At 40.9% G+C, this 14,566-nt stretch overlaps 2 protein-coding genes across 4 annotated transcripts in view; both read right to left on the reverse strand.

Annotated features, from left to right (window-relative positions):
- The window catches only part of MRPS28 (mitochondrial ribosomal protein S28), a 74,133-nt gene extending 68,743 nt beyond the window's left edge, over positions 1-5,390 (reverse strand). The window contains exon 1 of the mRNA XM_016216095.2: positions 5,164-5,390. Coding sequence (XP_016071581.2) covers positions 5,164-5,379 — 216 coding nt within the window. The 5' untranslated portion in view covers positions 5,380-5,390. The remainder of the gene's footprint in view (positions 1-5,163) is intronic.
- Positions 5,391-9,080: 3,690 nt separating this feature from the next.
- TPD52 (tumor protein D52) overlaps positions 9,081-14,566 on the reverse strand; it is a 66,489-nt gene continuing 61,003 nt past the window's right edge. Inside the window, exons 5-6 of one of the 3 annotated variants that reach the window (XM_087825463.1) lie at positions 12,111-12,159; positions 9,081-11,824 (exon numbers count right to left, since the gene is read on the reverse strand). In XM_087825463.1, the coding sequence (XP_087681589.1) occupies positions 11,705-11,824; positions 12,111-12,159 (169 nt within the window). In that variant the 3' untranslated portion in view covers positions 9,081-11,704. Of the gene's footprint in view, positions 11,825-11,859; positions 12,160-14,566 lie in introns of those variants that run through there. The other 2 variants (XM_087825461.1, XM_087825460.1) reach the window with 2 other exon arrangements.

The following is a 14,566-nucleotide window of genomic DNA, read 5'->3' on the forward strand; positions in this document are numbered from 1 at the left end:
CTAACCACTGACCAGCTGAAGGACATCTGGGCTATTTCCAGTTTGTGCTATTACAAGTAAAGCTGCTACGAACATTTGTGTATAGGTTTTTATATGAACATAGTTTTCATTTCTCTGGGATTAATACTCTCTGCCTTGGTTTGCACTTATTTCCTATGGGAGAACCCAACATCTCAGCTAGGCCAAGGGACTTGTTAAGTGGCCTATTCCTGGACGGGGCGTCTACCATTCATCCTCTGCCAGTTGCCAACACCAGAGTACCCAAAGCTTTAAACTGAATCAACACTATTGAATTTTATTCCCAAATCCCTACAAACCAAGCTCCACTCAAATGTGAGTTTCCTTTATTTCCTGTTATTTAATGCCGATCAAAACAAACCTAAGACGTGTAATCGTGTTACAAAACTTAATGTAATTAAAAGAAAAAGTTAATATAACCTCTAAAAGAAAAAACAAAGTAAAACAAAACCCATACACATTAAAAGGGAGCGAGATCTCTGAGCAAAAATTAGACTTAAGATATAAAAATAGTGAAAGCTAATGCTGACTTGAGAAGTCATAAAAGAGAGTCTGATTGTTATAATTAAATCATATGATCACCTACAAAACAAATACTGTACATGCAGAATATATTCATTTTTTCTTTTAGAAAATGTACACTATTATTTATAGGCATTTTATTAGTGTTGATAAAAACTTATTCTCCCTAGAAATTTATATCTACTTCAACACATTCTCATTGTTTTTATGATGACTACTCATTTCCGCTCAACATGCTTTGAAAATGATAGATTCCACTGTGAAACTAAATATTTCAGAAGATTTTTATTACTAACTCAGAAATAATGCTCTAGAATTCTCTGATGCAAAACCAGGGACACTATGGGTAAAACCAAAAATATTTTTCAACATTCCTTTACATATTAGTATTTAAAATATTGGTATAATTTTTAAAGTTGTCAATATAAAAGTAGTGAGAAAACAAAGGGTTAAGTAAAACTATATGATATTGCCACTATATGAATTTAGCAGACTTAAAACTTATATTAAAAATATGAAACTTTTCCCCCTTGCTGAAACAAATCCTTTAAATAAGCTCTATTTTGGATTTTCCCAGTATTCTGAAAAAACAAAATATCAGATTTAAATATTCTGTGGTCTGGAATATTTCAGAATTTTGAAATAAAAAATACCAATAAAATATTCATGAAAAGCAACATTTAAAAGTATCTGCATAAACCCTATTTAATCTACCACTAAAATGAAACTATAAACTCTGTAACATTATTCTATATAAATAGGCTAAAATAGTGAAATGTTATTTTTCATCTTAAAATAATAAAATGCTCTATTGTTTGGCTTTGAAAACTCTTGCAAACCATTTTTTCAATGTGCTGACAAGTAATGTGCCACCCTCTACCCTTAAGAAACAGTAGTACTCATAAAGCAGAAAACCAATTCTTTGCTCAATTATTGCCACCTTGTGGCTATAAAATGGGTGATGAGCTCAGCTCCCAACTGGCTTAACAGGTTCTACAAATCTCTACCAATATTTTAAAGGTTTTAAAATATTTTTAATGAAAGAAATGAGAAAAAGGTATCAAACTTAAAAAATATGCTATGTTGGTTACAAAAATGAAAAGGTACCTACCTTGGGGCTGTGGGGGAGACCAGTTGAAGAGACAGATTCATACACCAATATTAAAGGTAACGAGGCAAAGGAAAAGAGAAGTGGGTGAGCATGGGAAGAGGGCATATACGAACCTCCACACAAAACAATGGCATTTCGCGTCATTTAAACTTGACATCCTTTAACTAGTAACCTCACAGAACTTTGAGGATAAGGCATTCAGGATACACTGCCCTTGATTAAATTCCTACCTGCAGGAGAAAATTCCTTTTAAGAATAACTTTTAAGAATATCATTCTTTCTGAGGTGCACATATAGACACACAAGTCTGCACTTCAAGGATAAGAATGAAATCAGTGGGTACAATTTCAACTTTCATACATACACACACACACACACGTTTTCATTAAATATATATATATATATATTTAAGTCCAATAATAAGATAATGACCACCAGAGATGTATAATGTCTCATGTATAATTAATTACTCAACCAGTGAACTGCATAAATTTAATTCCAATTCAAATCAACAAATATATATTCAATCCCTACTTATGTGTAAGGCATTATGCAAGGAATGAAAAGGGTGAATAAAAATAACCCCTAACCTAATCTAGAAAACAGGATAAAATAAATTCACAAATGACTTTAATATAACTTAAGAGTTGTGTGTGTACCATAAAGATAGTATAAAACAAAGCCCTGGAAATTCAAAAGGAGTTTCATCTGGTTGGGGAGATGACAAAGGCCTAATAAAAGAGGCTTTTCCAATGGAATCTGCAGGCAGAGACACTAATTCCAGGGGAAAGAGAAAAGGTAAGACATACAGGCTTGTTTAGGGAACAGCAAACTGTTCATCTTCCAAAAAAATTTTTTAAGCAGAAGCCATGTTACAAATGAAATCTTACATAGAGCCTCAATATATATAACATAAATGTAGTATTTTGTTGATATAGTGTATTTGTTAAGTTCAAATTGATGGCATTTACTTATTACTAAGTAAAAAAAAATGTGAACAGCCCAGCTGTGCGTGGCTCAGCGGTGGAGCAATGACCTAGGATACAGGTGATTGGGGTTCAATCCCTCGTCAGAGCACATGCCAGGGTTGCGGGCTCGATCCCAATGACTCTCTCTCATCATTGATGTTTCTATCTCTCTCTCTCCTTCTCCTTTCCTCTGAAATCAATAAAGATATATTAAAAAAACAAATGTGAACATGCCATTATTTTGATAAAGATCACAAATTAATATCAGGGGTGAGGGATAACAACCCCAAGTTCCCAATTTCTGTATTTTGTTTTCACTGCCCAGTATCAAAAAAGTGCACTTACAATACCCCACATGGAAAAGGGGGTGAGGCATTGTCAGACACTGTAAGTGGGAGTGTGGCACAAACAAGCTCTATCACAATGCAAATTGTGTGTACACTGTGACCCAGCATATAGTCCATAAGTATGCAAAAATGTAAATGTTCATGGTAGCATTGTCTGTATTAAAGGGAAAAAAAACAAACAGAAAGAAGCCTAGAAGCTCATTAATGAAAGCCTGGTTGGAAACATTGTGCTATATCCATACCAGGGAATACCAAGCAAACTTTTTTTCAATGAGGTATACACATGATACACATGTAATGAGAAGGAAAAATATTCTAAGTTCTACGCACTTAAGTAAAAACAGCAATTTTCAGTAGCAGCAACTAAAATATAGCTTACTAAATCTCAGGGACTTGTGCTGTGTTTACATAATGAATTCACTTAAACACATAATAACCCCAGGGTTTCCTTTTATAAAAAAGGAAAAGAAAGACACACAGATATTAAGTAATTTTCCAAGGAGACACAGCTAGTAAATGATAGAACCATAATTCAAGCTGACACTGAATCCAGAACTTGCACTCTGAAACAGTAATAGTGTACTTCAAAACCGTACCAACCAATTTGTGCATTTTTAAGTATAATTATACTTATACTTAGTTTATATGTACATATGTATTACAAAATCTCTAGAAGTTGCAATTAAAAAAAAAAAAATACACACTCCAGCCTTGAGAAAATGAGGGAAAGAGAAAAGGGACTTTTACATTTCCCACAATAACTTTCAGTGCTATTTAAATTCTTTTTAAAGTAAGCAAATATTACTTCATAAAATTAATTTTTTTTTTCAAAAATCCTGACCACACAATAAAGATAAACTTTATTCATCTTGTAACCTCAGGACACTCTTCAATAGATCCAGAAACTTCAAAAAGTAAAGTGAAAGTGTTTTCACAAAGTTGACTATCAACACCTAATAGCTGCTCATATTTCTCATCATAAACATAAATCAGGAAAGCACTGAAAACTTCCAATTAATATTAAAATTAAAACAAATGTATTTTCAGTTATCTTATTGCTTATAATTGTTTTTGATCAATTATTATTCTGGATGAGCTCGTAAGTAATATGCTCACATCTGTACTATTCACACTTGTGCAACTGTTTTTGAGCAATCGCCCACAAATCTCGAACGAAGCTCAAATATGCATTATGTGTACAATTCATTCATTCACCCGTTCGGCAAACACTGAGAGCCCACTGAACTGAGAGTCAAGCACTGTGCTGGATGCCAGGCAGTTTTTCCTATAATCCAGGACACCACTGTGAACTGTCTGGTAATGGTCCCCAAGGAGATAAGTACAGAAACTGAGTTTGTTTTTATATAACTTAATATTGCTAGACATCCAATTTCACGTCTGCTGAATCTAATAATTCAAAAAAAGTCTGACTTCCATTTATGCGAATTTATTCCATTTCATTCATCTGCTAATTCTATTGTATTTTACAAAAGTATTGCCTGAGTCAGATGGGAATTTTAAGTCATTTACAGAAAAGTGGGGTACTGACAGGTTAGATTGCTTGCTCAGGTTCATAGAGAGAGTAATTCTCCCATTCACCTAGTCACTGAATTAACAAATATAAAGAACCTTCACGCCAGGCACCAAGAACCGCACTGGAGCTACAGTCTAGAACAAGACGAGCAGAGGGCGCAGCCTCTCCGGCGTGAGTCCGAGTCGCCTCCGTGTCCCGGAGCCGCCTAGGCCTCCTCAGGACCCGCGCAGAGGAGCTGGACGCTACAGGTCCCACATATAAACGCGGCAGAAACGGAGAAACAGCACCCCCGGCGCGCTCCGCTCCAGTGCCCACAGGGCTCGGGACCCGCACACCCGCTCCGACTCCAGCGCCAGGCCCGCCCCCGACCTCAGCCCCACCCCTCAGCGCCCGGCTCCGCCCCGACCCCCGGGCCCCTCCCCAAGCTCGGCCCCACCCCGGATCTCAGTCCCACCCCCCAGCCCGGGCTCCGCCCCGGCTCCGCGCCCGCCTCAGGATCTCGGCCCCAACCTCACGTCGGGCTCCGCCCCGACTCCCAGCTCCACCGCCTATGCAGGACCCGGACCCGACTACAGCCCGCAGCCCCCACGTCCGGCCCCGCCCCGCCCCCGGCCCCCGGCCCCGCCTCCCGCGCGCGTCACGGGCACTACTCCCCGGACTCACCGGCTTCCGCCCGAGCTCCGCCTTCCGCTGCAGCTCCGAGTGTCGCTCCAGAGCGCTCGCGAAGCCGCCTGTGCGCGGTCTAGGTTCCGTGGACCCGGAACTCTCGCTCCCGGAGCCACTTTCAGTGCCCGCCCCTCGACAGGGCCGAGGGAAGAGGAACACGCGCAGGAAAGGACTCTCGGCTGGCCAAGCACGAGTCCGACACAGCGCCGCCATGACGGCTCCAGACGGAACCTCTGACCCTTAACCTCTCCGCCAGCGCGCAGGTCATGGGCGGAGCAACGAGAGCTCCGCCCACTGGCCCCAAAGCACTAGTGACGCGCAGACGCAGTGTAGTCGGCGCACTCTCGAGTCGGGGTAGAGGCCGGGGGCCCTCGGTGCACCAAGTCGGCGCGTATGGGTCCTCTACTAGCAGCGATTAGCGAGGAAAGCGATTTTCACCCCAGGGATCTCGCCCCCCTTCCCAGGCTTCCCGTGGGCCTTGTCCTGTGAATTCTGCAATGCGACACTCGCTGGTCCAGCCGCCTGCGGTGTGTCCCGGGCGGCCGCGAGGCTCGTCCCTCACCCCTCTTCAGGTCTTTGTTGGAACCCCAAATACACACTCTTGGGCTCCTCGGTTTGCGCTATTTCATTTAGTGCTGCTTAATATGGTATAGAGCTGGCCCCAGCCGGTTTTCTCCGTGGTTAGAGCGTGGGCCTGCGGAGTGGAGCGTCCGGGGTTGGACTCTGGTCAAAGGCAGGTTATCCGGTTGCAGGCCGGCCCCTGTCGGCGTGCGTGGGGGAGGCAGCCGAGGACACACCGATGTTCCTCTCCCTCGGAAAAAGCAATGGGAAAAATATCCTCCAGGGAGGATAATATATATGCTACAGTTGCCTTACAGTGTTGCTTGGCGTCTGCGACCCCATCTTACTGTTGGGTGGCTGACACCCGGCTCACACATTTGTGAAATCCTGCACCCAGTTTGTCTTTGCCTCTTTTGCGGACAGTCTACCCACGTTACAAAAATGCTACTATTTCCGAGACCACCTCCTCACCTCGACGTATCTGCGGTCGCTTCTAGGGATTGAGAAATTTCGGAATGCCTAAATACGCATTACCAGAGCCCCCTCACTCGTGATTTTTCTTCCCTCCCAATGTGAATTGACAGAATTTGTCCACACTCTTCAAAACTGAGCCTAATATCATACTACTTGAAGAAGTGTTTACGAATTAAGCCGTCCACCCATCTTATATGCAGTAATTGTGTATTAATTAGCTATGCAATTTACATGTAATTATTTGGGTGGGGGGTGGCAAGCACCCTTTCACATTTATTTGCAAGTACTTTTACAGAAGGGAATTTTATGTACAACCACAGCCCCTATCTTAATAATAGTTTATGTTCTCTTCAATTGCATAGTCAGAGAAAATACAGAATACCAGAAGGGCACTAACCATGGAATGGTGCGTAATTTTGTGAATCGCACACTTACAGACTTATTATTAGCCAACTGTAAGGTAATCCTTACAAATTCAGTAAGGGGCATAAAATAAATTCCACTCCAGGTAAGTTCTGCCCTCAGGCACTTAAACCAGTTATTTCCCCTGGCCATGACTGAAGTCTTGCATAAGACATTTTTGCATTCTGTATGGCTGTTGCTACTTCCTTCTATCTACTTCCCTTCAGGGAAAAGTGTGGTAAATTATAATGAGCATTGGCCTGTGACCTTAAGAACCCTAAATCTAGTCCGGACTCTAATCCTGACCCCAGGCAAGCCAATTTAATATTAATTTGGTTTCCTCACTTGTAAAACCAAGTAATTAGACCCTGTATTAAATTTAAGGAAGTGTGTGTAAACTTACTACATCAGTATCTACAGGACAAATGGGATTAGTAATATCCCAGCTCTTAAATTCAACAGATGTATTATGTTCCTGTCCTTTTGCAGCCAGATGATAAATTCCTTGAGGACTGTGACAACAGGCATTTTGGGACAAATCCTCAAAGTTTTTAATGCATGAGTGAGTTTGTATCCACTGACTTCAAGTTATGCTAAGTTCTCTGCCTTTAGTATAGCATCAGAGCATCAGATGAGAGGAACTGTACAGGAGTAAGCAAATCAGCAAGGAGATATCCGCATACTGGCCTTGCCTGTTCAATCACCAACTGTAACATAAGCTCTAAGGCAGTGTTTTAACATCTTCGTGGCACCTCAGGGATTCTGATCCTGCTCTATCTCTTGAGCCATGCCTTCTTTATAATGCAGGCCTCTTTTCTCCAATAGCTTGCAGATTAATTTGTCGATATGCTTTGTAAAAAGATAAGTAATGGTGGATGGCAAGACAAGTCCTGGCTCCTCATCACCTGGCTGTGATCTCATCTGGTGACACTGCCACTTCCTTATGAAGAATATTGAAATGGGCGTTTCAACATTTACTAAAAGCTCAATAAATAGTGGCTACTAGTGGCTAGATGGAGGTGATCAGAAATTCACGCCTCTTAAGCTTGCATGAAAACCTGTAAAAAAGGATAGGGCTAGCCATACATTAGGGAGATACTAGTATCACTCTCAAGACAGCCTTTTCAGCCATAGAGATGAGTAAGATCGTTAAGGAGATAGTAGATGATGAGTAGGGATAGGCAATAACATTTAAGGAGCTGAAAGAAGAGAATACCGAAAAATAGGCAAGCCTAGAAACCAAGGGGGGAGACTAAAGCACATCGAAATGGAGAGTCTTAAAGATACTACCCACTTAAAAAATATCCAAACAACAAAATTGTGGTTTTTTGCTGTGTTCTAGGAAAACCGTCCCATTAAAATAATCACTACCAGCCAACCTAAGTAACATCAAAATTACACATAAGAGGTGGCAAGAACTTTAGTTGCCGTACAGCATTTCTCTAAATATGAAATCCTGGCAGGTGACAGGTATGTGCAGGCCCTGCCCTCTGTTGGTTTACCAATTGAGTTATTTTGGCTTATTTTGGTTCATTTGGGTCTCAGAATGAGAATAGTATGACAACTGTGAAATCTAAGGTTTGCAAATTAAAAGTGATACTGCTTTATATTAACTGCAACCCAACATGGTCTCTCTAATTAATCCAATCACAACGGGACAGTCACTAATTAATGGCCAAATGTCTCCTCACTAAGGGCAAAAATCTGATTTTTCATCTGGGTTTTAAGAGCTATAAAAAAATGTGTATAACATGATCCAACTTATAAAGAATTCTAGAAAACACAAACTAATCTAGTGACAAAACAAATCAGGGGCTGCCTGGAGATGGTGCAAGGAGAAGAGTGGGAGGGAGTAGTCACAAAAGTGTAGAAGGAAACTGGTGAGGGGGACAACGGATATGTTCACAATTGTGATGGTTTCTCGAGTGTATAAATATGTTGAAACATCAAATTGTACACTTTAAATCAGAGCCATTTTGTATGTCAATTATACCTCAATAAAATTGTTTTTAAAAAGAAGGAAAAAAGAGCCCTAGCCAGTTTGGCTCAGTGGTTAAAGCACTGGCCCACAGACTGAAGGGTCTCGGGTTCGATTCCGGCCAAGGGCACCTACCTCGTTTGCAGGCTTGATCCCGGGTCCCGGTTGAGGCTCGTTCAGGAGGCAACCAATCGATGTCTCTCTCTCTCTTGGTCTCTCCTCCACTTCCCCTTTCTCTGAAAAGCAATGGGAAAAAGAAGAAAAAAGAAATATATGTGATCCTAACGTAAGGCCTACGCAGCACCTCCTCTAGTGCATATACAACATCCACCTACAAATGCTTGGGGTAGCCAGCAGTAGCTTGCTCAGTTTTGTTTGATACATTGATGAGGTTTGTTTGATAGCTGCTTATATTATTTCCATGGCCAAGATGTGGAGGGTCTGAAGAGTTGTCACGCCTTTCCTCAACAGATAGGGAATACATGCAAAAAGACCCATGCCCAAATTATAGACTTTTTATTGTTTTCAAATACTATACAAAAGAAAAATAGACGTGTGCATTTCTTGATTAACAGATCCAGAAATAGTGATTCGAAATTAAACATGCTTTTTTCTCTATTTGAATTACTAAGATAATCCAGTGAGTTGTACTCTCTTCCATTGATTACTTTGGCCTCACAAGCATAAGAATTCTTGTTTTCTTTCCCACAAACTCCATAAACCAAAGGCATTCCTTTGTAAGAAGGGGACAATTTCAGGGGTTATTTTCTTCTCTGACACTTCTTGAATCCTTGAATATCTGAGAGTTTGCTCTCAAATTGCTGTTTTCTTAAAGTGTCAAACACAAAACACAATAGAGTGTAACTGAGTTCATGACATTGAATCTTCCACAAAGACCATTTTGAATAATATTTCTAAATCCATGTCTATTTTTCTAAATTCGCCCTCCTCCCTACTTTTGACTACTTCTTTTAAGAGGCAACTTACTGTGCCGTAGATTAACTCATTTTTAGATTAAGTGTAATGATTTTCTGATTTCTTCTTTCACAGCCATTGCCAATACCCACATACACCCATCCCATTTTCCACCCCCATTTCTGTTACTTCTCCCCATAAACTAAAGAGATTTGAGAATATTTCACTTAACTAAAAAAACTGCCATCTTATTTCATTTTGCCTTGTTGAAAAGATAGTGACTGCAGGATGCTCAAGAAACAGTATGATGAAAACATATTGTGATAACAAATTGAAAGGTGACATAGTTGGTAGAAAAATATAACTTAACAGTTATGCTAAGTAACCACAATATTTCTATTTTTTAAAAAAACACAGATTTCTACAGATCCACTCCTCTGGGACAATGCTTCAACGACTTTCCCCTTAAATCCTCCATAAGGAAATAATTTATGAAGTTAGTCTGATACCATTAAGCAGCAATTTAAAGCAGATGGTAAAAAAATGCCCCCTTTTTTTAAGCATAGACACCTGTTGATTGTTTAATACAAGCTGTTTGTAGACCACTGGTCTCATAATAAATGTTGAGACCTATACTATTGGTATACAAAATTTATTAAGATTTTCACGTGTAGTAGAGCAGAGTTTCAATTGCATCTAAAGTGCTAAGAAGCTCTAATAATCAAGGCCAGCAGCATGTTATTTTAGAAGAGTCAACACCTATGAATTTTCAAATGTGGTTTTCATAAGATAATTTCTGCTGAAGTAAATCTAGCCATGCTTTTTAAAAACGCTTTGGGTCACTCCAAGCTTGGCAATGAACATTTGGCATAAACAATAACAAAACAATCACAACTTGATAAATAACAAATACAACATTGTAGGCCATAACCATACACAGCAGAAGGAAAAGGTAGTGGTAATTAATGCACGAGTAGCTATTAGAATGAAAAGAGCACTGTGGCCTCCATGCCGATCCTTCTAGAGGCTTTGGTGCACTCGGCCCTGACACTCAGTGTTTGAAGCAGGGGCAACATCTACAGAATCATTTAGTAATTCTTAACACACTGAAAACATGGAAGTAGCAAATGATGAGGTGATTTTTGTCAATGCGTTAAATCCTCTGGAGTTATCACCAACCTCTCAGTATAAAATTTTTTCAAATTATATTAGATAACTCTGTGTGCTTTTTAGTTTTGTTTTATTTTACTTATTTTTAAATGGTGCTAAATGAATTATATGAAGACTGGAATGTTTTCCCTAATGTGACTGATTTTAGCATTTTTACCTCTAACTAGATCTAAAAAACTTTCCAGCTTTTGAATTGAATGTCTGACGAGAGTGTTCCTATATCCACCTACTGAGAACACAATGTGCTTGATTTAGAATATTACTCTGCAGTTTACCCTGAAACTCAAATGTAATCTGCTGAAAAATAGGTTGATGTAAGTGGCATAAGAACCAGCCCACTGAAATGATTACTGTCATAAACGGTGACAAGGACGTGAGGGTTCCATTCTCCAGTCACTAAGGAGTTTGAATTTACTACTGTAGATATTGTCACTTACAAACTGTAACAAGTGGGTATAGAGCTGACGTACTTAGTCTGCTGTCTTCAGATGCCCAAGATATCAGACAACCTTACACCAAAACAGTGTCTACTCAAAAACAAGTTTTGTAGCTGATAGTTCTTCCCTTGGAGGTAAAGAAAATTATGTCAAGACTTTTAATAACCAGGATTCAGAAAATTTAAAGGAACAATGTATTTAGAAATCAAATATACAGAGGTTCAAAAAAGGAGAAAAAGAAAATCATATAGAAGACAAAAATCAAACTGGCATCCCAGATCCAGAGCGATGGGGGGAAGGAGGGAAACCATGATGACAACCTGCCACTTCTCCGATCATCCTAGTGAGGGTCCCCAGGTACCACGTGTTTTTGTAGTGGCGCTTCCTAAATCAAGGGCCAGAAATGCACGGCGAAGGTGCTTCCCAGGAACAGAGGTGGAGATATTTTTATTTTGTTCAACCCACAGACTACTTGGTCAAAGGAATAAGTTAGGCTAAATAAAAGCACATGGGGTGGGAATTCACGGCAATGAACGTTGACAAGATGTGCTTGGTCTCGCTGGCAGCATCTGGCAGTGGGTGGCAGGGCAGAGGCAGGACCTCACGGGCCCTCCTGCGTGTGTTCTGGGAGAGACTCCGTGGCCGTGGCGCTGGCATTCGCAGTCGAATTCAAGACGTCTTCGAAGTCACCACCGGCAGGCTTGGTCCCCCCTACTTTAGACTTTTTTAAAAGTTCAGAAAGGAAAACAGATTATGAGATATGTACTTGGCTAACTCTAAGAAAGTATACATTTCTTTTCAGCACTTGCTACCATGATACAACATACTCTCAAAAATCAGATCAAAATTGATCACCTTAAATATCCATTAATAATGTAAAGAATAAAGTTATTAAAGTTCTTTAAATATTTTAGAAAGAAATAGTAATTTGAGTGATCTACCCACACCAAAGAGAGTTCAGGAAGCAAACAAGATAACATAAAAACCATGTTCACCTCTCTACTTGCCTTTAAGTTTTCAACCTTCTCTTCAAATGACTTGAAAGTTGGAGAGTTTCTGTGGAGAGAAAAGAAAAACAAACAGTAAAATCATGAACACTGAAAAAAACCCACCAATTTTGAAAACATCAATAGTTAATTTTATTCCTCTTAGCCATTACTTTCAGCAAAAGAACAGATATCTTTATCTATCCTACAGCTGCACAGGCATACACAAAAATACATATTGTGTAAGATTATCTACTCCTGTTTTAAGGTTTCTACAGTGATGCTTTTGATCCCATGAACAGAGCCAGTCTTAGACATATAAATGTAGACAGAGTCAAGTGCCTGTGTGATGAGGAAACAAGTCAGGTAACAAATCAGTTCTGTCATTTCTCCAACCAACTTGTCACTGCTGGTCAGTTGAACTTTGGTTAAGGCCCCATGCTCTAGAACTCGTGTTTAAGTTCACTAGTTGCCTGGCACGATTCCTACATGAACCCACATCACCAAGCAGGACATGCTGACCAGAGGAGGTCCCGTAACAGGGATCGGCTTCCCAGGGGCCTCCATAATAGAGGGGGAAGGAGAGACCAAAAGGAAGGAAGGAAGGAGCCCAGAAATGTGGCTCAGCCTCTTCACAAAGCTGCCCCATGGACAGAGGCTCTCTGGGCCCACGGAAAGCCTCTCCCACACCTTCACGTCCATCCGCATGCATCAAAGAGATCACAGTGCCTAGGTCACTCCCATCGGGGTGTCTGAAGCATTTTACTACCCCCCCACCTTGAATATCCTTCCTGCTAACAAGATGAAGAAGGTGAGGGCAGGGACAGGGCCTTCCTCCTTCCCACAGTGGTGACGGGTAGACATTCCCAAAGAGAGGTCCCCAGACCAGCTGCATCAACAGCTCTGGGGAACCTGTTCACTATGCTGATTCTTAGGTCCCCCCCTGGCCTGACAAAATCAGAAACTCTAGGTGAGGGGTAGCAAGCAGGGGGATTTTAACAAGCCCTCCAGGTGGCTCTGCTGTCCACTGATGTTTAAGCCAAACAGATTGTTGGAGACGCTCTGCCTGCTTCTCTAGAGAGGTAGACAAGGTCATAACGTGTACGACTTGCAAGTGCTTCCTGATGAAAGAGGGTAGGAGAATTAAGTTACAGGTGGCTCCAAGCCTCAGGATGGGATGAGGGACTTGGAAAGGGGAGGGTGGAGAAAGGGGAGTGTGACTAGGCTACTGTGGACGGAGGGCCGGGCACCTCCATCTGTGAGAAGAGGGGGTTTCCTCGATGAGTCGTGGTCACATTTTCAATGAAACAGATTTCAGATGTGAAACAGTAGATTTCCAAAATAAAACAGAAATAATAATTCTTTTTTTTTCTTTTAAATCCCAGCCTTTAATGGAGCTTTCACACTCATCCTAACATGATAGAAGGAGCAGCTGAAAACCGATCCAGTGTCTAGAACGGCGGCTTGTTTAGAGTAGAGCTCTAGTTCCCACTTCAGAAAGTTCAAGGTAGTCATCTCAATAAGACTAAGAAAGCAGAAGACCAAAGATATTTTATAAAGATATACTTTACCTCATAGCAGGCATGCTAATTGAATGTTGAATGGAGCGTATACTAAGGCAGCATTAAAAAGAGACAGAAATGAAGTTAGTACACTGGTGATAACATAAACAGAACTTGGCTTCCTGGAAGCTTGTTCCTTTGGCACCGTGAAGAATCATCTCCTTTTTGAGGTGGAGGGGATCAGAGATATTTCAAAATAATTTACTTTCACTCCTGAGCCAATTTAATCCCTATCGTTAACAGCCAACAATTCAATCTTGCATTTTTACAGCACGTTGGAAACTAAAGTGTTCCAACCTGAATCTGCTGGGCATCAAGCCACCAGGCTCAGAAGTTAAATAATTCACCCAAGGTCACAGCAGAATCAAGAATGGAACTCGGATCTTTGGGGCTCCCAATTTAATGTTCACCACCTCCTCTCAAAAAACAGTGCACACACACATACAGGTACACACACGCACAAGCCAGGCCAGGGGAGGGCTCCTCGGTCTTCTTTCCCCCATATATTTGTCACCAGAACAGGAAAGTTAAAAATAAATCACCTATTTGGTGATGTTAAGTGATCTACATATCCCTCCTTAGTAATCATCGTATCAGTTTTCTACTAAGGGACACTTCTACTTCATCCCAATTAAACTAACTGTTCTTAATGGTCATTCAAATAACATCTGGCCCCTGTTTGGCTGGGACCAACTTCTTACTCAAGGGCAATGCAGTTCACTGACCGCTCAGGGTCAAGGTTATCCACTCTTAGCTGTCTCCCACAGAGGCCACCTTATAAGATGAAGTTCCTTCATTCCTGGGCTCACGCAGTCACTGTATCCTGCTGATTCTGTTACTATGCTTAGAATGCTCTGATCACTGACGGCATTTTTGGTCAATGATTTCCTTTGGGTAAGTTGGATAGTCCAAGAT

This window comes from Miniopterus natalensis, chromosome 16, assembly GCF_054644295.1.
Source record: "Miniopterus natalensis isolate mMinNat1 chromosome 16, mMinNat1.hap1, whole genome shotgun sequence".
Taxonomy (NCBI): domain Eukaryota; kingdom Metazoa; phylum Chordata; class Mammalia; order Chiroptera; family Miniopteridae; genus Miniopterus; species Miniopterus natalensis.